Here is a 24,941-nt window from a genome sequence, read left to right on the forward strand (position 1 = left end):
GCCATTCTAGGCCTTGGGAGGCCTCCTCTGGGCCTCCAAAGCCTAGAATGGACTTCTAGAAGTGGCATCCATGCACTTCCAGTGGGCAGTTCTATGCCTGGAAAGCCTGCTCCAGGCCTCTGAAGCCTAGACTGGACTTCTGTAAGCCAGCTGGTTCTCTGAATGCAGCAAAAATTAGCTAACAGTTCTGCTGAACCAGTGCGAACCAACTGAATCCCACCACTGCTTTTATCTCTCCCAATCCCTAACCCAGAGAAAACAAAACAAACCATTGTGAGATTTAAAAACCCAAAATTTTATGCTCAGAACTCAAAGACAAGTCTGGTTAACAAAAACAAAGATTTATTGAAAAGAAAATTGAAAATAATAAAGAAAAAAAGCGTTTGCAAACGCGGCCTCTTAGACCCTTCCCAAATTGGACTGGGTTCAAAGAGCGCACTGAGCAAGTTTCAAACCAGGCATTTATACTTTCTTTTCTCGATACATGCCCCCCCCCAAGAAACTTAAGTTAGTCTTTGAAGTCATTTACATTTCTAAAAGATCTTCTTTGAAGCTTTTTAACACTTCAAAAGACTTATTGTAACACCTTCCTTACATCAGTCACTATCTAGATGTTTACTTGTAACCTTGGGATGTTCCTATCTTCTTTGAAGCTTTTTAATATTTCAAAAAAAAGACTTGGTTGATTACCATTTGTGAGTCCTCTGCCTGAGCAGGAAATAGATAGTCCCACATCTTGGTGTTACGTTTGATACAATTCATTGGTGTTACATTTTATACAATTTATAAAAGAATAACCTTTAGTTATTTTCCTTTACCATTATTAATAAAACATTTGGCACATTGTCATTTTGTCCCGTGTCCCAATGGAATCAAAATGTCAACTTGGCAACCATGGCTGCACAATCAAAGCTACACCCATTTTAAAGTATGTTCATGGCAAATTTATTTATCCATTCATTCAAAATTGATATTGTTATCCAATTTCAAATGACACTTTAAAAATTAAAAAGATGTGGGATTTCAATTGCATGTTTCCGTCCCCCCATTTACCCCTCATCCTCAAGTACCAATTACACAGAGGTTGCAGTTGAAGTGAGAAGAAAACTAACCATTACCTGGAATGGGGAAAAATAAATAAATTGGAGGTGTGAAAAGAAGACTGTCGTCTTAACTGACAGTCTTAACTGACTGAGAGAACGCAAGCTTCACCTTTCCACAGTAATAGCAGGGAAAGGTGGCAATTTGGATCAGAATTTCCATTGCGAAGTGATGTGGTTGTAAAGCATGATGTCACGTATTACAAAAGGACAATTCTCTCTCCCACCCATCTCCTTTACAACTGAGAAACTAGGGAGGATCTCTTCTGAGCCTCTTGCTCTGCCCGCTATCTTGCTGCAGGCTATGCTGTCCCTTGGCAACATCCCTTCACCTACTGTCCCAAGATCTTTCTCACATACCATTACAAGAGATTTTTATTTATTTATTTATTTAAAAAAGAGAATTTTTTTATTTTTAATTTGTTCTGTTTTTATGGCAAGACTGGCTAGGCTAGCATGCATTGCTTTTGGACAAAAGCCTGATAGATATTAATCTACTTTCTAGATCGGCAACCGGTCTGCACAAACAAGCAAAGCCCCATCCGTGGGATGCAGGCAGCACACAAACCCAGGCACTCTCCAGTCCGCGGAAAAACTTTTCTCCATGGAACCGGTCCCTGGTGCCCAAAAGGCTGGGGACCTCTGTTCTAGATATTACTCTACAGCCTTTCTTTCACTCTGTATATTTTAAAAAAGCAATTTAGTCTATACTCATACTTGTCTAGGTGTAAAATGCATTTATAATCCATAAGAACATATGAAAATTGCAGAAGAGATTAATGAACACCTATTAATTTTTAGTCGTTTGTTACATACCATCAGCCTTATCAGGCCGAAGTATTTGTTTACCCAAAGTTCAGCTCACTCATGTTTCTTCTCTCCCTCTGATAACAGTTTTTAAAAGATCCACATTGTTCCACAGAAAATGCTCAACAAAGGACAAAGGGTGGGGAAAGCAATGCATTGCAAGGATTTCTGTTATTTCTAGAGCTCCGTCCCTCTTCTGTAAATATTGTGAATGGTGCCAAGATTTGTGAAAGCAGGTGTTGCAAAAGGAGACTTTCAACATAGTTTCTTCCTGTACTTTTGCAAGGAAATTCTATTATTTCCACATCACTCTGTTTACAGAACTAATGGGCATTGCTACATATACAAGAACACTTAATCCCATAGACCAGCTCAAAGACATATTAAAAGGACAGCAAACTAGGTTCTCTGAGGCAAGATGACAACTTGGATTGGCTTTTGCTTCATATTCCTGATTGCTCTGTCTGCACAGAGAGGACTATCCACACAGGAGGAGACAGAAACCAACTGCTGTGCACGTGAGTCTCAACTGGTCCTTTCTGTGTTGAGCTAGTTAATTAAGATAGATTGGTCTAGAGGGCTTCCCTCAAAACTGTGTTGTTGTTAGTTGCGAAGTCGTGTCCAACCCATCGCGACCCCACGGACAACGTTCCTCCAGGCCTTCCTGTCCTCTACCATGTTCTGGAGTCCATTTAAGCTCACGCCTACTGCTTCAGTGACTCCATCCAGCCACCTCATTCTCTGACGTCCTCTTCTTCTCTTGCCCTCAACCTTTCCCAGCATTAGGCTCATCTCCAGTGAGTCCTTCCTTCTCATTAGGGGGCCAAAGTATTTGAGTTTCAGCTTCAGGATCTGGCCTTCTTAAGAGCAGTCAGGGTTGATCTCCTCTAGGACTGACCAGTTTGATCGCCTTGCAGGAGTCTTCTCCAGCACCATAGTTCAAAGGCCTCAATTCTTTGGCGCTCAGCCTTTCTTATGGTCCAGCTTTCACTGCCATACATTGCAACTGGGAAGACTTGTAGGGCACATCATCATTAGTGGGAACTCCATCCACCTTCCAGCTCCTGGGACTTCCCCCTCCCTTTAGGGAAAGTGCTGCTGGAGGATTTGCCAGAGCTCCAGACAATGGCTAATTTTGTTTTTTATTTTTTTCCTAATTGTAACAAATGCACCAATGTGGGGAAGACATTGTTTAGTGGCCATTTTCTGCTTTGCTATTGGTCAGAGGGAGGAATCGATGTTTAAAGAGCAAAGTTAGCAGACCCGTAGTAGACGCTTTAGTGAAGCTAGAGCAATTCTAGGAGAAGGGTTTAATGGATTGGGAAAGATTTTTTTTTTTATTTATATACCGCCCCTCTCCCAAGGGACTCAGGGCGGTGTACAGGGCAATTAAAACACTATGAACAACACATAATATACAAAAATTAAAATTAAATTAAACCAAATAGCCCTAAACAATAAAACACATTCTAAAATTTAAAATTTTTAAAATTTAAGATCTAAAATCCCAGTCCCTCAGTCCAGGCCAGCAAGTTCAAATGGCCATGTCTTCAGATCGCGGCGAAAAGAGCGAAGGTCGGGAGCCATCCGGAGCTCAACAGGAAGCTGATTCCAGAGGGCAGGTGTGCCCACAGAGAATGCTCTCCCCCTGGGGGCTGCCGGTCGACATTCCCTGACCGACGGCACCCTGAGGAGGCCCTCTCTGTCGGAGCGCACAGGACGATGGAAAGTTAACGCCGGCAAAAGGTACTCCTGTAAATAACCCGGACCCATGCCATTTATTATTATTATTATTATTATTATTATTATTATTATTATTATTATTATTATTATTAATTTTATTTATATACCGCCCTTCTCCCGAAGGACTCAGGGCAGTGAACAGGGCAAACATATAAAAATACAAAAATACAAAAGTTAAAAAAGAATTAAATACAATGCCCAAGCTAAAACAGTAAATACATGTATTAAAAGCGACAATAAAAATCCCAACCCAACCCCCATCAGGCCAGGCCGGCTTGTTCGAATAAGTGCGTTTTCAGATCGCGTTGGAAGGAGCAAAGGTCAGGCGCCATCCAGAGCTCGACCGGCAACCAATTCCATAAATCCGGAGCGCCCACAGAGAAGGACCTCCCCCTGGGGGCCACCAGACAACATTCTCTGACCGGTGGCACCCCGAGGAGGCCCTCTCTGTGGGAACGCACGGGGCGGAGGGAAGTTGATGCCGGCAGCAGGTGATCCCTAAGGTACTCTGGACCCATGCCATGTAGGGCCTTGAACACCATTACCAGTACCTTGAATCTCACCCAGAAGACAACTGGGAGCCAATGCAGCTCACGGAGCAGAGGTGTAACATGGGAGTATCAGGAGACTCCCAACACAACTCTCGCGGCTGCATTCTGTACCAGTTGGAGACTCCGAGTGGTCCTCAAGGGGAGCCCCATGTAGAGAGCTTTGCAGTAGTCCAAACGAGAGGTCACGAGCACATGAGTGACCGTAAACAGGGCATCCCAGTCTAGATAGGGCCGCAACTGGCGCACCAGGCGAACCTGGGTGAAGGCCCCCCTAGTCACAGCCACTATGTGATCTTCCAAAGCAAGCCGTGAATCTAGGAGGACTCCCAAGTTGCGAGCCCTATCTATGGGGGGTAATAGCTCACCCCCATAGAAAGAGATGGAATATTCTGAATATCCCGGGATGCTGATATGCACAGCCACTCAGTCTTGTCAGGGTTGAGTTGAAGTCTGTTCCTCCCCATCCAGACCCGAACCGCTTCCAGGCAATGGGACATCACGTCGAGGGCATCACTGGGGTGGTTTGCGGTAGAAATAAAAAGTTGGGTATCATCAGCATACTGATGATACCCAACTCCAAAACCACGAATGATCTCACCCAGCGGTTTCATGTAGATGTTGAACAGGAGAGGCGAGAGGACCGACCCCTGAGGAACTCCACAAGCGAGAGGCCTCGAGGCCGACCTCTGCCCCCCTGCCAACACCGACTGCGAACGTCCCAGGAGATAGGAGGAGAACCACTGAAAAACTGTGCCTCCCACTCCCAATCCCCTGAGACGCCGCAGCAGGGTACCATGGTCGATGGTATCGAACGCCGCTGAGAGATCTAATAGGACTAGGACAGAGGAATGTCCCCTGTCCCGAACCCTCCAGAGATCATTCACCAGAGCGACCAATGCCGTCTCCGTGCTGTACCCGGGCCTGAAACCCGATTGGTACGGGTCTAGATAATCCGCTTCATCCAGGACCAGAGGGAGCTGATGCGCCACCACACTCTCAACAACCTTCGCAAGAAAGCGAAGGTTGGAGACCAGATGAAAGTTATTTAACACAGCTGGGTCCAAGGCAGGCTTCTTAAGGAGAGGTCTCACCACCGCCTCCTTCAAGACGGCGGGGAAACTGCCCTCACTCAAAGAGGCAGATATAACTGCCTGGAACCAGCCTCGTGTCCCCTCCCGAGCCGCATAAACCACCCAGGAAGGGCATGGGTCCAATAAACATGTGGTGGAGCTCAACCTCCCCATAATCCTGTCCACTTTCTCCGGAGTCACAGAATCAAACTCCTCCTAGATAATATCAACAAGACCGCCCGCGTCCTGATCATCAGACTCTGCCCAGTCAGAGTCCAGACCGGTCCAAATCCGAGCGATTTTGTCCGACAGATGTTGACTAAACTCCTTGGCACAACCCTGCAAGGGTTCCTCTCTCACCTCCTGATTAAGGAGGGAGCGGGTCACCCTAAACAGGACGGCCGGGCGGTTACCTGCGGACGCGATAAGGGTAGCAAAGTGATTAGACCTCGCCGCCCTTATCGCTGCGAGATAAGACCTAATATAGGTTCTTAGTTGCAATCGGTCGGATTCAGATCGGCTGGATCTCCAACAGCTCTCTAGGCCCCGTCTCCGACGCTTCATCTCCCGAAGCTCCACAGAAAACCATGGAGCTCGCTGGGATCTGTGCTGGGTCAGCGGCCGCAAGGGTACAACTCAGTCAAGTGCCTCCGTGGCTGCCCTTTCCCAGGCTTCCACTAAGGCATCCGCCGAGTTGTGAGCAACGGAGGCAGGTGGGGACCCCAGCGCTGCCTGGAACCTATCAGGGTCCATTAAAAGCCTGGGGCAGTACCATCTAATTGGCTCCACACACCCACGGCGGGGAGTGGCAAAATGGAAGACCAGCCGTAGGAGATGATGATCGGTCCATGACAGGGGCATAACAATTGGGGAGCCCCCACCAAGATCATCTAACCACTGTCCAGATAAGAAAACCAAGTCAAGGGTGTGGCCTCCCACATGAGTCGGTCCATGAATTACTTGCGTCAGGTCCATGGCCGTCATGGAAGCCATGAACTCCCGAGCTAACTCAGCTGATCCTCCCAGGGATGGTAGATTGAAGTCACCCAAAACTATAAGTTTGGGGAACTCAATCACCAACCTGGAGAGGATGTCGAGAAGCTCAGGCAGGGCTGCTGCTACGTGACTAGGTGAAAGATACACCAGCAGCAAGCCCAACTGCGCCCCAGGACCACATCTCAGGAAGAGAGACTCACACCCGACTATCTGGAGAACGGTGGCCTCCCGCGGACACAAGGTCTCCCTCATAACTAACGCCACTCCCCCGCCCCTACCCTGAGCCCGAGGCCGGTGTAGCACCCGGAAACCTGGTGGGCAAAGATCAACCAGAGGAATGCCACCCTCTGGGCCCAACCAAGTCTCCGTGATGCAAGCCAGGTCCGCGTGCTCACCCTCGACCAGATCCCGGACAAGAGGAGCCTTATTAACAATGGACCTGGCGTTCAAGTACACCAGGGGTCTTCAAACTTGGCCCTTTTATGACTTGTGGACTTCAACTCCCAGAATTCCTCAGCCAGCATGCCTGGCTGAGGAATTCTGGGAGTTGAAGTCCACAAGTCATAAAAGGGCCAAGTTTGAAGACCCCTGAAGTACACCAACCGGAGCTCAGGTGGCTGCACATCCTCGCTCCCGGGACCTCGGGGCAGAAGCAGAGGGTCGGAGCGCCTCACCGCTTGTAAACAGTGGAGAGGCCCTCCCGGATGTCGATACGGCCCTCTGTTCGTACACCTGCTGCCATTCCCTAACGTCGTGGGAATAGGTAATCCCACGACCCGCTCCAGAGCTCCGGAGGCAACCGACCCCTGCCCCCCCATGCGACCAATCCCGGACCTGGCCTGAACAATGGTTGATGGACTACCCCCCCATTTCCAAACAACCATAAGAAATTCCCGCCCCCCTCCCTAAGCCCACAAAAAATTTAACTAAAAAACTAACCAGGGGCCTCTTATTAAATTTATATCGGAGGCCCCTGCCCCTGCCCAGCCATCTCTCAGGGTCCCAACAATCAGGCCCTTCATCAAGATTAAAAGTGGCAACAAAGGCGGGTCGCACCCAGGAAGGGGGGGCACCCTTGAGGGTGAACAAGTCCATGCTGGTATAACAAAAACGAGGCATAAGAGTCCGAGCAAATCCAGGGGAAGGCAGTCCCATAATTAATTAATTAGGAGGATGTGAGGATTTAGGGCTTTATAGGTCATCACCAGCATTGACCAGTGGAGTTTGTCTTTGGCCAAAAAGGCATGTCTTATAAAAACATCTGTGCTCTATTCTGTAGCATATACTGCTTCCCAGCCTGAAAAGATTCTCCTAATCAGATGCTTTGTGTCAAAAGCATCTTTCATGCATAAAAGCTGAACTGATCCAAGAACAGAGCTAATCCAGCTGGGCTTCATGTGTTGAGTCAATAAGTTTGGAAGTAGCTCATACTCTAAAATAAGCACAGTAAAGACAGTTTTGAATGATTTTCATAGTTGCTGGAGTTCCTCACTAGCAGAAACACAGCTCCCTCAACTCCTGGTGGGTCTAGGACAACTTGCCAAGGCCAACTCACCATGGCTTAGTCACTGTTGGCAACTCACTATGGGACAACTCGCTGTGGGCAACTCATGGGGTAACTCACCATGGAACCAATCAACACAGAATAAGGCAAGAGAGAGACAAGTGAATTGCAGAGGGTCTGGTGTCTTGCTTTGGCTTCTATCTTTCTCAGATTAGACGTCCTTGAGGCAGGGGTGAGCTGCAATCTTCTTGTCTCTCTCTTGAGTTGTCCCACATTGAATTCTCCTGCAGCAGGTCAGCTGGGGCTAGTCGCCCGCAGCAAGTCAGCCACGGTGAGTCAGCCATGGCAAGTTAGCCATGGCAAATTGTCCCATTTTGACTCAAAGTTACCCTGGTTCATTGCCACTACTCCCCCACAGCCCCGAGATGGGGCTCTGCCATTCTACTTGCTGCAAGAAGCATATACTGGAATGGAAGAGGGTTAGGGTCCCACCAGGGTCCTTGCTTTTTAGCATTCTGCCATTGACTGGTTGCAGGGAATGTGGGTGGCTCATGAAGCAGCTGATAAGATTGCTTGATGCAGATTGGAGAGGAAACATGCTACTGTACCTAGGCTGGATGGGGCCCGAGACTGCAGTGAAAGAGGTGCCTAATTACGCATTTTGTGAAAATTGCGTGAAATCTGCCAATAAATTGACAGATAAATAAATCACTAAAGACACAGTAACTCACATGTGTGTGTTTTTAAATGTAACGAATATATAACCTATGCATTATCTAAGAATTTAGCTAACAAGTTTTAAATATACATTCAAAAATGTAAATGAGAAGAAAGAAGTCTGATTTTTATATGTATAGATGGATTCGTTAGAGAACAAATATTTTCTGGGCTCCTGGTGAACTGCACTTTTGTGGAAATACTTGATTTCCCCCTATATAAAGTGTGTAAGGTAATCAACTAGAATATTTGAAAGGAAAATGTGTACATGTGTCAGGGATTGTTTCCTAAGAGTATCCTGTACATGTCATTATTCTTCTTTCTCCTGCCCTTCTCACCCTTCCTCTAGCAGTTGAAAAAATGCAGGCTTTAAAAGCTTGTGAAGGCTCAGTTAAAAAAAAAGAGTGAACTTGTCCAGAATTCCCTACAACAGAAATCCAATATTATCTGCTGCATCATCCTGGTTTTCTAGCAACCAAACTACGGCCACCTTGATTTAGTGTGACTTGTTAGACTCTGGGGAAAACCTTCTTGCTTCTCTCTAGTTTTTCACTCAGTTTCTGCTCTTTCTTCTATTCCAGAGCTGAAGAGCTTAGCACAATGTGGGCATGACAAGACTGTACTCCAGGGCCAGGCAGGGATACCTGGGATTCCAGGTGTGCCCGGAACAAATGGACTTCCTGGGTCCAAGGGTGAGTCAGGACCTCAGGGACCCCCAGGTAAGTTGATGCCTACCTCTGTTGACGATTGGTGCCAAGGCGATCTAGCAGCTTATTTGTTCTATTACTAGGAAATTCATAGCCTGGACTGTCTAGAACAGGGGTAGGCAACCTCGGCTCTTTTATGACTCATGGAGTCAGCTATGCTGACTCAGGAATTCTGGGAGTTGAAGTCCATGAGTCATAAAAGAGCCAGGGTTGCCTACCCCTGGTCTAGAAGAAAGGATATTGGGGCAAGCATCATTAAGGTTACAGGCAGAGGGATGAAAACCATGCCCCACCCTTCAAATTCCAGCTAGGAAGGGAAGGTGCCATACTAACAAGATTGCATTTCAGGTCGGGAAGGGGATTTTAAAAATGCCGATGAGTGTACAGTAGTAGCAGTTGGGAGTGCTCCTATAGTTGGAACTTCTGTCCTTTTGGGGGGAGGATGGAATGTGTCATTCTGTTAAAGGAACTATTCTTATGCCCACCAGCTTTCTTCCTTTCCAGGGGTTAGTCAGTTCTTTCCTAGCAAGATGTTATGGTCTTTGCAGTGCTTCAGAAAGATGAGGAAAACCTGAAAAACAATGCAAGTTCAGAATAGTTATACATGCTTCCATTATGTGGAAAGTGTGTAGGTAGATTTCCTGTTTATAAAAAAGGGGTTGTTGCCTCCTTTTTGCAAACTGAAAGAGAGAACCCTGTGTGATGACCTTGGTTTTTACCAGGACAAGATTTGGAAAGCTCTTGGTATGCTACAGATGTTCTTTTAAGAAGCATTGTTCTGTTCTCCTTAGGTGAAAAGGGCTCTGCTGGGATACCTGGAAAAGCTGGACCAAAGGGAGAGAAAGGAGACAAAGGTAACATATCTCCAGAAATCCATTTTTTAATGAGGGAGATATATGGAAATCCCAAGCCTCTTGGCTTCCAAACAAATATTCTCACTCATGCTTCTACTTTGGCGATCACTTTGCAAGACAAGCTCTTCGCAGCCTATTTTCTATACCTCTATTCCTCTGAGCAAGAAAAAAGATAACAAACTTGCATAAAAAGAAGGGTTGTTATACAGAGAGTCCTCAACTTATTGAGTCCAACATTTCCATTGCCAAGCAAGACAGTTGTTAAGCGAGTTTTGTCCCATTTTGTGACCTTTCTTGCCACAGTTGTTAAGTGAATCGCTGCAGTTGTTGTAAGTTAGTAACATGATTGTCAAGTAAATTTGGCTTCCCCAGTGGCTTTGTCTGTCAGAAAGTTGCCAAGGGGGATCACAAGATCCTGGGACACTACAACCATTGTAAACACGAGCCGGTTGCCAAACTTCAGAATTTTGATCGTGTGACTGCAGGGATACTGCTATGGTTGTAATGGGAAGAACAGACGTAAGATGCTTTTTTCAGTGCCGTTGTAACTCCGAATGGCCATTGAATGAATGGTTGTAAGTTGAGGACTACCTGTATTCAGAGTTTGTGAAATAGTTCTCGTGTTCACATTTTCTTTTTACTTGGAGAGCCCTGAGTCTGTTCAGCTTAAAAGCAGTTTTTCCCCCCGCTTTCCACAGGAGAACCCTGCCGCTTAGAAGGCTGTCAGCAGGAAGGTATGTTGTCTAAGCATTCTCCCCTTGCTTACTCAGCCACTTCAACCTTCCCCAGATAATTGGCACAAATGACTTCATCTTCTTCTTGATCTCCCTCTGTCTGCCCTTTATCACTCAGGATAATAAATGCAAAATGGCCTGAACGGGCTAGAACAGATGTTTGGAACAGTACAAATTCTCTGATCACAATTTAAGGATCACTGTGATGCATTTCATCTGCACCTATCAGCTTTTCCTAACCTGTGTCTTCTAAGAATGTTGGACTACACCTCCCATAATCCCCCCTCCCCTGATAATTAATGGCTCTAGTTTGGAGAAAGCTGCTACATATTCAAATAATGTATGTCTTATTCAGGTCTTGGAGGATCCATCTATACCTATATGTTGTAAGCTGCCCAGAGTTGTTGGATATGAGATGGAGGGCATATAAATTTTATAAATATTTTCTTCATTTAAAAAAATATTATTGCATACCAAGGAATATCCATTCTCTTACAGTAGGGATTATGCTAATTTCACTGGAGGTTCTTACATGAGACCCGTAATCGTCCCACCACATATATTTTCAGTACAGAGAGAATCTGAACTGATGCACACATTTCCATCCCCCAACCCTCAATTCTTCTCTCAGAGGCAAGAGCCAGAAACTGCAAGGAGCTCCGTGAACATGGAGAGACCCTCACTGGCTGGTACACCATCTATCCAGTCACAGGGAAAGTGATGGTGGTTTTCTGTGACATGGAAGTAGATGGAGGGGGCTGGTTGGTAAGTAAGAGATGTTTGCTTCCAACATAATGAAAACAAAAAAAATATTTTAACTCATTAGTAATATTCAAAGGCTCCCAGCTTTTTCTAATCCGGCTCCCTCTTGATCTATTGGGGTGACAGTATCTAGGATTCCCAGCTGTTGTCATGCTGGCTAAGAATTCCAAGAGTTGCTGTCCAGCATACCTGGAGGGGGCCAGGTTAGAGAACCTATGTACAGAACACAGAATACAGAATAACAGAGTTGGAAGGGGCCTTGGAGGGCTTCTAATCCAACTGTCTGCTCAAGCAGGAGGCCTTATGCCAGGGGTAGGCAACCGTGGCTCTTTTATGACTGGTGGACTTCAACTCCCAGAATTCCTGAGCCAGCCAGACAAATGGTTGTCCAGGCTCTTCTTAAAAACCTTTGGTGACGCAGCAACCCCAACTTCTGGAAGCAAGCTGTTCCACTGATTAATAGTTCTCACTGACAGGAAATTTCTCCTTAGTTCTAGGTGGGATCTTCTCTTTGATCATTCTCCATCTGTTAGTTCTTGTCTTGCCCTCAGGAGCTTTGGAGGAAATCATAGGAACCTCCCTTCTACCTGCCTGAAGCAGAGTTCAGGAGACCTTGGGTCGCCCCTTCCTCGGCATACATCTCCAAAAGCTCTGCAGAGAAGAGAAGGCAATCCTTATTCTAGACTAGAGAAAAATAGGCAATCCCTATTCCACCTCAGTTGTTTTTTTTGCTTTCTTTTTTTTTGTCCTGCATACAGATGAGAGTGTAGGTGGCCTTTCACACTGCATTTTAGGTCCAGATAACATGGGTACTAGTGCTTCCAAACAACTTTTTAATTAAGCAGTCACCCTGCCACAATGCTTTACTTTTAAACAAGTAGCCTAGTAAGATAAGAACTTACTAAGCCAGTATGAGAGACCCAAATGGAAATGGTATAAAATTAAGAAAGCAGATTCTCTCTCTCAACCAGGTCTTCCAGAAGCGGCAGGATGGGTCTGTCAATTTCTATCGTGACTGGGAATCATACAAGAAAGGATTTGGGAGGCAAGAATCAGAATTCTGGTTGGGCAATGATAAGATCCATCTTCTCACCAGTTCTGGTAAGTCCAAAATCTCCTACCTGATGCTCAGTTTGATACACAGACAATGCTTATCTTTATCTGAATTAATTTATAAGGAAAGATGAATATCAATACTTTAAGTCTCTAATATTACCAGAGACTCTCTTTGCATCACAGGGACACAATATGCATAAAAGAAAGACTCTGATCTGTTCCTGTTGGTCCATAAGACTTAACCTCTAGTTCCTTCCATAAAGTACATTCCAAATTCTTAAACGAAATCTGAGAAAAATAAACTTTTTTCTGTAATTTGCAAATTTGTTCAGAGCTTTATGTAGCATGATTCCCCAAGGCAGTTAATAAATAACATCAGGAATAAAATGCTTAAAAATAGGGAAAAAGAGAAAGTTGTTTTCTTTCTCATGAGGGCCCATCACTGTCTTTTATACACACTCTCACACACACATGCACAGTCCCTGGCTAATATATTTATATATAGAACTAGGACACCCCAGCAGCAATCTGTATCCCTCCTTGCTGCCTTACTCACCATATGTAAGTAGAAAGTTATTTAAAAATATTGGCTTTGTGAAAGCAAAGGAAAAAGTGGCAATGCATGGATCATTTTCTGGCTAAATGTGCAAAACGGCCAGACAAAGATTGTGACTTCAGGACAGTGGTTTAATTTTCCTGGGCCAACTCTTGTGCTCCTGGATTCTGTTCCTCCATGTTGTTGGTTATCATTGCTTTTGGATGGACATGGTTCACAATTCCACTGTGGTCATGTCCTGGTGGAATGAAAGTCTGCTGCAATGATCAATATGCTTCCCTTCAAGGATTTCTGTATCTCTAGTATTCATTCTCTAATAACATTTACCCCTTCGGTGTTCAGGTACACATCAACTACGGATTGATGTGGAAGATTTCAATGCTTCCACAACTTTTGCAACATATTCCAGTTTCAGAATCGCAAATGAAAGTGAAAACTACAAGCTAAGTTTGGGCTCCCATTTGGATGGTAACATGGGTGAGTAATACAAAGATTTCCTCTTCATTTCAGTATCTTGGTATAGATCATAAAATACAATTATCTTAAGACAGTTAAACATCTGTCATATAGCAGTTGATTTTCTGAAGGCATTTAGTCAAGTCATATGAACCTCAAGGCACCATATGAATATATAAAACATTTTTATGGTTTTGTCTTCCACTTCTATTCATAAGATATACATTATTTTTGATAAGTGAATTTTAGAATTTCCAGTGATGGTGAAAAAATGCATTATTTTGCTACTATCACATATAATATTACACTTCATGGATTTCTCTCATCCTTTAAACAAATCAAGAGTCCTTTTCTTGAAACAATTATGTCTATGTTCATTTGAAGCTATCAGAATATGTACACGTAGTCCTCATTTAGCAATAATTGGGACCAGCAATTCAGTTGTTAAGCAAAGTGGTTGCTAAGTGAAACTATAACTGTGCTTATGATCTTTCTTCAGCTTTCCTTTGCTTTAGAAGACCTGTAAAAGTGATAAATGTGGACACCTGTAAAAGTGATAAATGTGGTTACAAAGTTACTTTTTAATCTTTATTGTAAGTGTGAATGATTGCTGTCTGAGACAACTGCTAAATGAAGATTAATTGTATTGCGTGTGTATTGCTGCCCTGACCTTTTAGGACAAGAAGTGCTCCAAATGAACAATTCCTTCTTTACCATTTAGGTTGGCCTAATGAACTAACCAACTTGATGCTATTGAATCCATTTTGACTCCTGGCAACCATGTGGACAAATCCCTGAAATTTTCTTGGCAAGATTTCAGAAGTGGTTTCCCGTGCTAGCTTCCTGGGGTAGGATGGGGTGGGGGTGGGGAGAGAAAAAGAAAGAAAGAAAGAAAGAAAGAAAGAAAGAAAGAAAGAAAGAAAGAAGGAAGGAAGGAAGGAAGGAAGGAAGGAAGGAAGGAAAGAAAGAAAGAAAGAAAGAAAGAAAGAAAGAAAGAAAGAAAGAAAGAAAGAAAGAAAGAAAGAAAGAAAGAAAGAAAGAAAGAAAGAAAGAAAGAAAGAAAGAGACTGGCCCCTAAGGTTACCCAGCTGTCATTGTGCCAAAGGTGTAACTAGAATTCAGGTTTTTTTGTTTCAAGACTGGTCCTTAAGCTCCATGCAGAACTGGCTATCTGTCATGAAGCAGAAATAGTTTATTTTCTGTTAAAAGATCGATCCATTCATATATCTATGAAAGGAGCTGAAATTGTTGTGTTGCACTTTGCCACCAGGAAGAAAAAGGTTTAAATTTGGCCTTAACATTGCTTTTCTATTATTTTTGCATTATTTTGTTTCATACTGTATTTTTTAAATGAATCTCTGCTAACTGTGGTATATATTTGACTCTTTCTCATTTTTGATCTTTAATCATGAATGAATAAGCTCTAGACCTGCATCTAGAATTTTAAACATGCTTTGAATGAATGAACCTTTATTGTCAAAGTACAACCATGTATACATTGAGATTGGCTGAGCCTCCCTTCGTGCCCCCACCCCCAACTCACAGTGACACAAACCCTCCATCTTATTACACCATGTGAGCTAATTGCACAAAACACCGGCCTCGCTAGTCAATCATGCATAAAGTTTATAAAATTATTTCCCGTTCAAAAGCCTAACAGCCCATGGATAAAAGCTGTTTTTCAGCCTGTTGGTACTGCTGGCTATACTCCTATATCTCCTACCCGATGGTAGGAGAGTAAAGAGATACCGTCCAGGTTGTGAGTCATCCCTGAGAATTTTCCTCACTCTTCCAAGGCAGCGAGCCCTGGTGATGTCATCCAGTGGTGTCAGGGAACAGCCCACAATGACTTGTACTGTGCTCACCACCCTCTGTAATGCTTTCCTATCCGCGGCTGTCAGACCAGCATACCAAACCACAATACAGTACGAGAGGACGCTCTCTATAGTAGACCGGTAAAAGAGGGTCATTAGCTGTTGTTCTACCCTGATCTTCCGCAAGACCCTGAGAAAGTGAAGTCTTTGTTGGGCCTTTCTGGCCACCTGGGTTGTATTAACTTTCCAAGTAAGATCTTCACAGAGGTAGACTCCCAGAAATTTAAAGGAGGAAACTCTCTCCACACTGTCCCCCCCCCGATGTAAAGTGGGGCAGGTTCCTCCTTTTTCCTCCGGAAGTCCAGCATCATCTCTTTCGTCTTGCTGATGTTCAGGTGCAAGTTGTTGCAACACCATATGGATAGTTTTTGTAACTTTCCCCTGTATACAAATTATATATAATTTATATATTTCTCATATAATAGTGTCTGGTGATCTTATTACATTGTTCTATGTTGGCTGGTTTTTAGTTAGGATATTATGAAGTCTAGCTGTGTTTGTAAACCATGGTTAGCAGTTTGGCATGTGACATGATTTATCAATTGGGGTTTATTTAATAAACCATGGTTAAGCAAAGTATAAGGAATTCCTACCTAGTAATGTGATAGACTGACTTGGGAATTTCTGCATATAAGTCATGCATTCTATTATATTTGATTTCCTGCCAAATTCTTCTTAGCAGAGAATATGCATTTTTCACTGCTGTAGCACTGTGACTGAAAGCAACAATACAGTAAATCATTGACTTTCTCCTCTGATTATCTTCACTCAGGTGATTCTTTCTCAGGACATAATGGCCTGGCATTCTCTACAAAAGACAAAGACAATGATACCTATGAACCCGCAAGTTGTGCTGCAAATTACAAGGGAGGCTGGTGGTATGGTGCCTGCCACTCTTCCAACCTGAATGGCCTCTATCACAAAGGGGAACATACCTCTTATGCTGATGGCATCAACTGGCGTACTGGGAGGGGGCATAATTATTCTTACAAATATGTGGACATGAAAATTAGACCTCAATAGGTGAAATATCAATATATTTGGAATTGTTCAACTCTGACTTGCTGAATTAGCACTTGAATATCTTCCTGAATTCTCTTCCTGAAAAAAGAAGGCTAAATAGTGGCTATCCAAACAATTACATGTTGTTGTTGTTGTTGTTGTTAGCTGCGAAGTCGTGTCCGACCCATCGCGACCCTATGGACAACATTCCTCCAGGCCTTCCTGTCCTCTACCATCTTCTGGAGTCCATTTAAGCTCACGCCTACTGCTTCAGTGACTCCATCCAGCCACCTCATTCTCTGTCGTCCCCTTCTTCTATTGCCCTCGATCTTCCCCAGCATTAGGCTCTTCTCCAGGGAGTCCTTCCTTCTCATTAGGTGGCCAAAGTACTTGAGTTTTAGCTTCAGGATCTGGCCTTCTAAAGAGCAGTCAGGATTGATCTCCTCTAGGACTGACCGGTTTGATCGCCTTGCAGTCCAAGGGACTCGCAGGAGTCTTCTCCAGCACCACAGTTCAAAGGCCTCAATTCTTTGGCGCTCAGCCTTTCTTATGGTCCAACTTTCACTACCATACATTGCAACTGGAAAGACCATAGCCTTGACTATACGCACTTTTGTTGACAGGGTGATGTCTCTGCTTTTTAGTGTGCTGTCTAGATTTGCCATGGCTTTCCTCCCCAGGAGCAAGCGTCTTTTAATTTCTTGGCTACAGTCCCCATCTGCAGTGATCTTGGAGCCCAGGAAAATAAAATCTGTCACTACCTCCATTTCTTCCCCATCTATTTGCCAGGAATTGAGAGGGCCAGATGCCATGATCTTGGTTTTCTTAATGTTAAGTTTCAACCCAAGTTTTGCACTCTCCTTCTTCACCTGCAACAAGAGGCTCTTTAGTTCTTCTTCACTTTCTGCCATTAGAGTGGTATCATCTGCGTATCTTAGATTGTTGATATTTCTTCCGGCAATCTTAATTCCAACTTTTGATTCATCTAGCCCTGCCTTTCTCATGATGTGCTCTGCATATAAGTTAAATAGGCATATGTATTTATAAATAAAAATAAGCGGGGGTGGGATGCATTTGGTAATTAAAGGTATCTGAAAGGAAAAAAACTAGTTTTTCAATGGAGGGTACCAGATGTCTCTTTCTTGAGAATTTAGCATCTTCAATTTGGGATGTTATCCACTGTTATCTTAAGGAAGGCCACTAGCCTAACAAATTTTGATTGAATGTCTAGAATCCTCGTATTGTAAATGCAAAGCAGTTATTGTATCATCCCTGGATGTATTGGGTATTCCAGAAAGACCTTAAAACAGTGATATAATCTTTCAATTACATGAAATATTTAGTACTCTTACAAAATCTTCCCATTACTGGGGTTCTGATATGAGGCTACTTCGTATCACCATAAAACTGAGAGCAAATGAGCATTATTGATCCACTAGAGTTGAGCTGTGTGAGGCTTTGCAACCTGAGGATGTTACTTTTAACTAATAGATCATTTTAGGAAAGAAGGGAAAGTATTGTATGGAAGGAACTGAATCTTGACAGAGTTTGTCCAAACACAGATATCACCCAAGAGAGATGCATTTTAATTGAGATAGTTAAACCAACAATCTGTGAACAGATTTTTCTTTTCTTTCGAAATAGTTTATTTTTCTGTATTGCAACTTGGAAAGGGGAACACCAAAGGAAATATCCATACTCATTCTTGAAAACATGTAAGATACATGGATCTTATTCTACTAAAAATATCAACTTGATTCTCACAATCCGAAAACAGCAAGCAGATTTTTTTCTTTATTGGTATTTTTTATCAAATCTTCAGAAGCACATCATAACAGGATCCTACTGCAATTATTAGTACTATTAGTACTATCACCTCTGCATTGCTTTGTGTAGTGCAGTGAGGAGAGGGGACTTTAAGAGGATGCTGAAGGGTTTTTTAATGGGTTTCTTATATTATTATTGTATTTTTTAACTGGGCACTTGTTTAATTCCCTTTTAATTTTTGTAATTGCTATTTATATATGCCCTGTTCACCGCCCTGAGTCCTTCGGGAGAAGGGCGGTATACAAATTTAATAAAAGTAAAGTAAAGTAAATTCCCAGCAGTTATAGTGCTGTGACCAATTCAAAGCAATCTGGATACCTGCAGTTCAGTTTCCCTGCCACTGGCACTGTATTTTATAAGGCACATCTCCACTTAATATCACAGTAATGGTGAAAAGGAACAATTCATTTGTCATCTTTGGATGTACAACTTATTAAATATTATTTGGAAATAAATGGAATTCCTAATGTTCAAATTTTGTTGTTTCTTTGCCATATTACATGGGGATGTCATGACATCCTAATGTTCATATTTGGATACCTCATTTTGTAAATTTCTGTGAACATTCTTCTCATGCATTGTGTGCAACATTAAACCCACACTGCAATACTCTTTTAATTACCTTCCTGCCAGATTCCCCACTGACTTTGGTTGTGGGAAGCTGACAGGAAGTAGCTTGACCCTAGGATCCAGTTAATGGATGGCAACTGGGACAACAAGGATTGCTGTTGCTAAGCAATGCGGTTACATTTTATGACCACATCAGTCAGTGATGGAAATTCTGGTTCCAATTGCAATTGCCAATCAAGGACTCCCTGTACATATTTAGGCATGAGGTGAGCCCTCTCCCACCCTAGTGATCAAACAATATTGTGACTAGAGCCTTGTAGTGTGTGAAGTCCTGTTTTTAATCATCCGGCTATTTCAAGGCATTTTCTCTTACCTGAATAAGCTCGTTTTCAGGAATGGCTATTCCCAGTGCTTTTTTTGTAAAAGAAAAAGGTGCCGGAACTCACACATGTCATGCAACCCACCTTGCCTACTCTACAAGGTTCCATCCAAAAAAGGTGCCGAACTCCATTCTGAGTGTTCTATGAGAAAAAAAGCCTTTGACTATTCCATCTTTCACTCTTTGGACTCACAGTGACTATTTCACAGTGACAATCCTATCTGTGAGAACAATTAACCAGTAGAACAGCTTGACTTCAGAAACTATGGGTGCTTCATCACTGGAGGTTTTTAAGAAGAGACTGGACAATCGCTGGTCTGAAATGGTAGGGTCTCCTGCTGGAGCAGGGGGCTGGACTAGAAGACCTCCAAGGTCCTTCCAGCTCTATCCTTTTCTAATCTAGAACGCGATGGGAAAAGAAAACAAGATGTAACAGGATGGTGGGTTTGTTGTCACTAAGAGTTATGGTGGGGGGAGTGCACGAAGGGAGGCTCAGCCAATCTCAATGTATACATGGTTGTACTTTGACAATAAAGTTTCATTCAATCATTCATGAAAATCTAGCACGCCTTCCTTTCCCCGCTGCTCCGAAAGCGCCACCCCGCCTGCGCACTTTTGCCTAGTCCAGGGGTAGGCAACCTCGGCTCTTTTCTGACTCATGGACTTCAACTCCCAGAATTCCTGAGTCAGCTGACTCAGGAATTCTGGGAGTTGAAGTCCATGAGTCAGAAAAGAGCCGAGGTTGCCTACCCCTGGGACTAGTCTCTTCAACCCGACCCCTCCCTTCCGGGTGCTCCTCTTCCGCAGCGCGTGTGCTGTCGTCACATCTTCCGCGCTCCGAGGGAAGCACCTGCGGGCGGCGCTGCTCTCGGCGAGCCTACGGCAATCTCTCTCTCTCTCTCTCTCTCTCTCTCTCTCTCTCTCTCTCTTCCCCGCCCTACCGACCTTGCGCAGACCTTCCCAGCATAGGCCGAGGCGCGGTTTCTGTCGGCGCTGCTGCGGGTCAAGGGCGAGGCCGTCCGTGCGTTTTCTCTCCAAGAGGGTGACAGGCAGCCACCGGCGCAGCAATGCTGGCTTTCCAGAAGGGGCTGCGGTTGCTGAACGGCACCGTGAGGAGCCAGATCCTCCCGAGGGCAAAGATGTCCACCAAGCCAGGAAACAGTTTCTTGGTGAGAGTTAATTTTTCTTTAATGCTTCCAGCCCTCTCCTCCCCCCCCCCCGGCTTTCCCCCCCCCTCCCCCGCAATGACTCTCGCCTTCAGGAGTGGGTTTCTGAAGAGCTCAGTCGCATCTGAAATCAGTCCCCTGGTTAGGCCAGTGCTAGAGAACGTCCGAAAGGAACACGGGTCAAAGGGTTACATTTTAATTAGTCTCTTACGGCGAGGCCGTATGTTGGACCTCTTATTCCGGACGGACTGAAATATGTGGTGGAAGAGGAAACGCTCCCAAGGACAGTGTCACGTGCCTTTTTTATGCCTTATTTTTAAAAGGAAACATGGTCGTTCCAATGCCTATGATATTAGGCAGATGACCTTTACCACCTCCTCCGTAGTTACATGGGTACCATATAATTACAGAAGGTCTTATGGATGGTTGATGAAAATCCAACAGATATAAGCCTTAAATCCTGTCTGCACTCTTGCACTCACTTTGCTTACTAAAATCAGAGGTCGCAATATGAAGGCAGGAGAGATTAACTGTCCCCTCAAACAAACACACACACACACACCATTATTTTCCCCCTGAAATTTCATTAAATATGTGAGATTTGCTCTCAGCAGTTAACTCTGTTAATTGCTTGTCACTTTAAGACAGTGTTTATATCCGACATTTTACAATCTGAGGCATTACCGTATATCTTCCCCCCCTTGCCCAATGTTGTATTAATCTGTATTTCCCCAGAGGCTGCCATGTAACAGATGAAATGACCATGAAGAATAGGATGAGTGGTTTGAGCTAGTTGTTTTAAAAACATTATGATTTCTTAGTTTGGAATTCTTCCACTCGGCACCACTTGTACATGTTTCATAAAGAATTTTATGAGAGTAGGCTAGATGGTGGCCTTTTTCAGTTTCAATCTTCTACATTCTCATCATATATCCCATCTTTTTCATTTCACAAGAAACTAGTAAGAGTCTTAATTGTCAAGAATTCTTACTCTGTTTCAAGACCAAATTTTAATTATTTGCAGCAAACATGAGAATTATTTTTCATGTTGTTCAAGATTTCCCTGCAGCAAAGTACTAACTGTATACATTTTAAATAGGCTGTAACACATCTGAGATTTATATTGCCATTGTGTTGTTTGCTGCAAGAAATAAGTGTAATGTAATAGATGGAACCTAATTAGAAAGTATTTCTAGACGGTATTCTGTAAAAATTACCTCAAGGAATCTACAGGAATTAGTACTACTGAGAAAACTGAGGATCATTAAGATTATAATGAATATTGTATATGCCATAAATTATTTGCTATATGAATTATAAATTAATCTCATGTACAGTAATTTTTAGAAGTTTGCACACAGCCCATAAGATTTCATATATACACTAGAAATGAACAGCTAAAGAGTCACATTTCTCCCCTAATGAGCATCTGTTATCTCTCGTATGCTGCAGGTATATAATTAACACACATTTTTTTTCAATTTACAGGAAAATGCCATTGGATTCACAGTGATTTTTGCTGGCGGCTTTTTCCCAATTTGTTGGGTTATGGGCAATCTGGACAGTTACACTAAATGATAAAAAAAAGCTTTGGGAACATGGTCACGAAGAAGAAAATGTCAATATTTGCTATTCCCAGAAGCTTGCATTATTAAAACTAAAATTTGAAAATTCATAACAGCAAGTCCAAGTTTTTATTTTGAAAAACCAGTATGCATTATTCATGATAGAAGTAAATATTGGGGTTCTCTACAGTGGGAGAAAAAAGTATTTAGTCAGCTACCAATTGTGCAAGTTCTCCCACTTAAAAAGATGAGAGAGGCCTGTAATTTTCATCATAGGTATACCTCAACTATGAGAGATAAAATGGGGGGAAAGAATCCAGGAAATCACATTGTAGGATTTCTAACGAATTGATTTGCAAATTATGGTGGAAAATAAATATTTGGTCAATAACAAAAGTTCATCTCAATACTTGGTTATATACCCTTTGTTGGCAATGACAGAGGTCAAACGTTTTCTGTAAGTCTTCACAAGGTTTGCACACACTGTTGCTGGTATTTTGGCCCATTGCTCCATGCAGATCTCCTCTAGAGCACTGATGTTTTGGGGCTGTCGCTGGGCTACACGGACTTTCAACTCCCTCCAAAGGTTTTCTCTGGGGTTGAGATCTGGAGACTGGCTAGGCCACTCCAGGACCTTGAAATGCTTCTTACCAAGCCACTCCTTCGTTGCCCGGGCGGTGTGTTTGGGATCATTGTCATGTTGAAAGACCCAGCCACGTTTCATCTTCAATGCCCTTGCTGATGGAAGGAGGTTTTCACTTAAAATCTCACGAAACATGGCCCCATTCATTCTTTCCTTTACACGGATCAGTCGTCCTGGTCCCTTTGCAGAAAAAGAGCCCAAAAGCATGTTTCCACCCCCATGCTTCACAGTAGGTATGGTGTTCTTTGGATGCAACTCAGCATTCTTTCTCCTCCAAACACGACGAGTTTGAGTTTTTACCAAAAAGTTCTACTTTGGTTTCATCTGACCATCTGACATTCTCCCAATCCTGTTCTGGATCATCCAAGTGCTCTCTAGCAAACTTCAGACGGGCCCGGACATGTACTGGCTTAAGCAGGGGGACACATCTGGCACTGCAGGATTTGAGTCCCTGGCGGTGTAGTGTGTTACTGATGGTAGCCTTTGTTACTTTGGTCCCAGCTCTCTGCAGGTCATTCACTAGGTCCCCCCGTGTGGTTCTGGGATTTTTGCTCACCGTTCTTGTGATCATTTTGACCCCACGGGGTGAGATCTTGTGTGGAGCCCCAGAACGAGGGAGATTATCTTGTATGTCTTCCATTTTCTAATAATTGCTCCCACGGTTGATTTCTTCACACCAAGCTGCTTGCCTATTGCAAATTCAGTCTTCCCAGCATGGTGCAGGTCTACAGTTTTGTTTCTGGTGTCCTTCGACAGCTCTTTGGTCTTGGCCATAGTGGAGTTTGGAGTGTGACTGAGGTTGTGGACTGGTGTCTTTTATACTGATAAACAAGTTCAACCAGGTGCCATTCATACAGGTAACGCGTGGAGGACAGAGGAGCCTCTTAAGAAGTTACAGGTCTGTGAGAGCCAGAAATCTTGCTTGTTTGTAGGTGACCAAATACTTATTTTACCGAGGAATGTACGAATTAATTCATTAGAAATCCTACAATGTGATTTCCTAGATTCTTTCCCCCCATTTTGTCTCTCATAGTTGAGGTATATCGAGTGTTTTTTTGTAAAAGAAAAAGGTACCGGAACTCACACATGTCATACAACCTGCCTTGCCTACCCTACAAGGTTTCATCCAAAAAAGATGCCGGAACTCCATTCTGAGCGTTCTTTGAAAAAAAGAGGCCTGGGTATACCTATGATGAAAATTACAGGCCTCTCTCATCTTTTTAAGTGGGAGAACTTGCACAATTGGTGGCTGACTAAATACTTTTTTGTCCCACTGTATATTAATTACAAAAATATTTATGCAAATTTGAGACATATTTTTTTTTAAAAAAAGCTTTCCAGGAACAGAAGGCAGAGCTGAAGCAAAACAAAGTAGGCCAGGGGTGTCAAACTCAATTTCATTGAGGGCTGTATCAGCATTGCGGTCGCCCTCAGGGGGCCAGGGTGGGCGTGGCCTACTGGGTGGGTGTGGCTAGAGTGCGTATAGCCTACTGGGTGGGCGTGGCCAGCTCTACATCGTTCACATCAAGGGTGCCTATGGGGGCCTGGGCAGGAGTGGGACAGATCTGAGGGTCTCTGGCAGAAGGAGGGTCTCTGGGCCAGGGCCAAGGCAGTGGGGGCCGTTCCCTCACTGTTTCCAGGATGGCTTTGCGGGCCACATGAAACCACTTTGCGGGCCGGATCTGGCCCCCGGGCCTTGTGTTTGACATGTCTGAAGTAGGCCTTCCTTATGAATATTACAGTGAGGGGAAAAAATTTTGATTCCCTGCTGATTTTATACATTTGCCCACTGACAAATGATCAGTCTATAATTTTAATGGTAGGTTTATTTTAACAGTGAGAGACAGAATAACAACAAAAAAATCCAGAAAAACATTTCAAAAAGGTTTTAAATTGATTTGCATTTTGATGAGAGAAATAAGTATTTGATCCCTTCACGAAACATGACTTAGTAATTGGTGACAAAACCCTTGTTGACAATCACAGACGTTTCTTGTAGTTGGCCACCAGGTTTGCACACATCTCAGGAGGGATTTTGTCCCACAGGCTGACGTTTGGCAGCTCGAACCTTCAGCCCCCTCCACAGATTTTCCAAGGGATTAAGGTCTGGAGACTGGCTTGGCTACTCCAGGACCTTAATGTGCTTCTTGAGCCACTCCTTTGTTGCCTTGGCTGTGTGTTTTGGGTCATTGCCATGCTGGAATACCCATCCATGACCCATATTCAGTGTCCTTGCTGAGGGAAGGAGTTTCTTGCCCAAGATTTAATGGTACATGGCCCTGTCCATCCATCCCTTTGATGC

General features: G+C 43.6%; 1 protein-coding gene and 1 long non-coding RNA gene across 2 annotated transcripts in view; both read left to right on the forward strand.

Moving 5' to 3' along the window:
• LOC310632479 (ryncolin-3-like) overlaps positions 1-16,625 on the forward strand; it is a 31,322-nt gene extending 14,697 nt beyond the window's left edge. The window contains exons 9-16 of the mRNA XM_083349699.1: positions 2,321-2,425; positions 9,070-9,207; positions 9,987-10,049; positions 10,748-10,783; positions 11,415-11,548; positions 12,517-12,646; positions 13,500-13,634; positions 16,260-16,625. Of these exons, the coding sequence (XP_083205825.1) occupies positions 2,321-2,425; positions 9,070-9,207; positions 9,987-10,049; positions 10,748-10,783; positions 11,415-11,548; positions 12,517-12,646; positions 13,500-13,634; positions 16,260-16,510 (992 nt within the window). The 3' untranslated portion in view covers positions 16,511-16,625. The remainder of the gene's footprint in view (positions 1-2,320; positions 2,426-9,069; positions 9,208-9,986; positions 10,050-10,747; positions 10,784-11,414; positions 11,549-12,516; positions 12,647-13,499; positions 13,635-16,259) is intronic.
• A 3,376-nt stretch (positions 16,626-20,001) lies between these two features.
• On the forward strand, positions 20,002-22,109 carry LOC310644281. Its single transcript, XR_014493261.1, has 2 exons — positions 20,002-20,434; positions 21,920-22,109. It is a non-coding gene; the product is annotated as an uncharacterized lncRNA (long non-coding RNA).
• The last annotated feature ends 2,832 nt before the right edge of the window (positions 22,110-24,941 follow it).

This window comes from Vipera ursinii (genome assembly GCF_947247035.1).
Source record: "Vipera ursinii genome assembly, chromosome: 1".
Lineage (NCBI taxonomy): Eukaryota > Metazoa > Chordata > Lepidosauria > Squamata > Viperidae > Vipera > Vipera ursinii.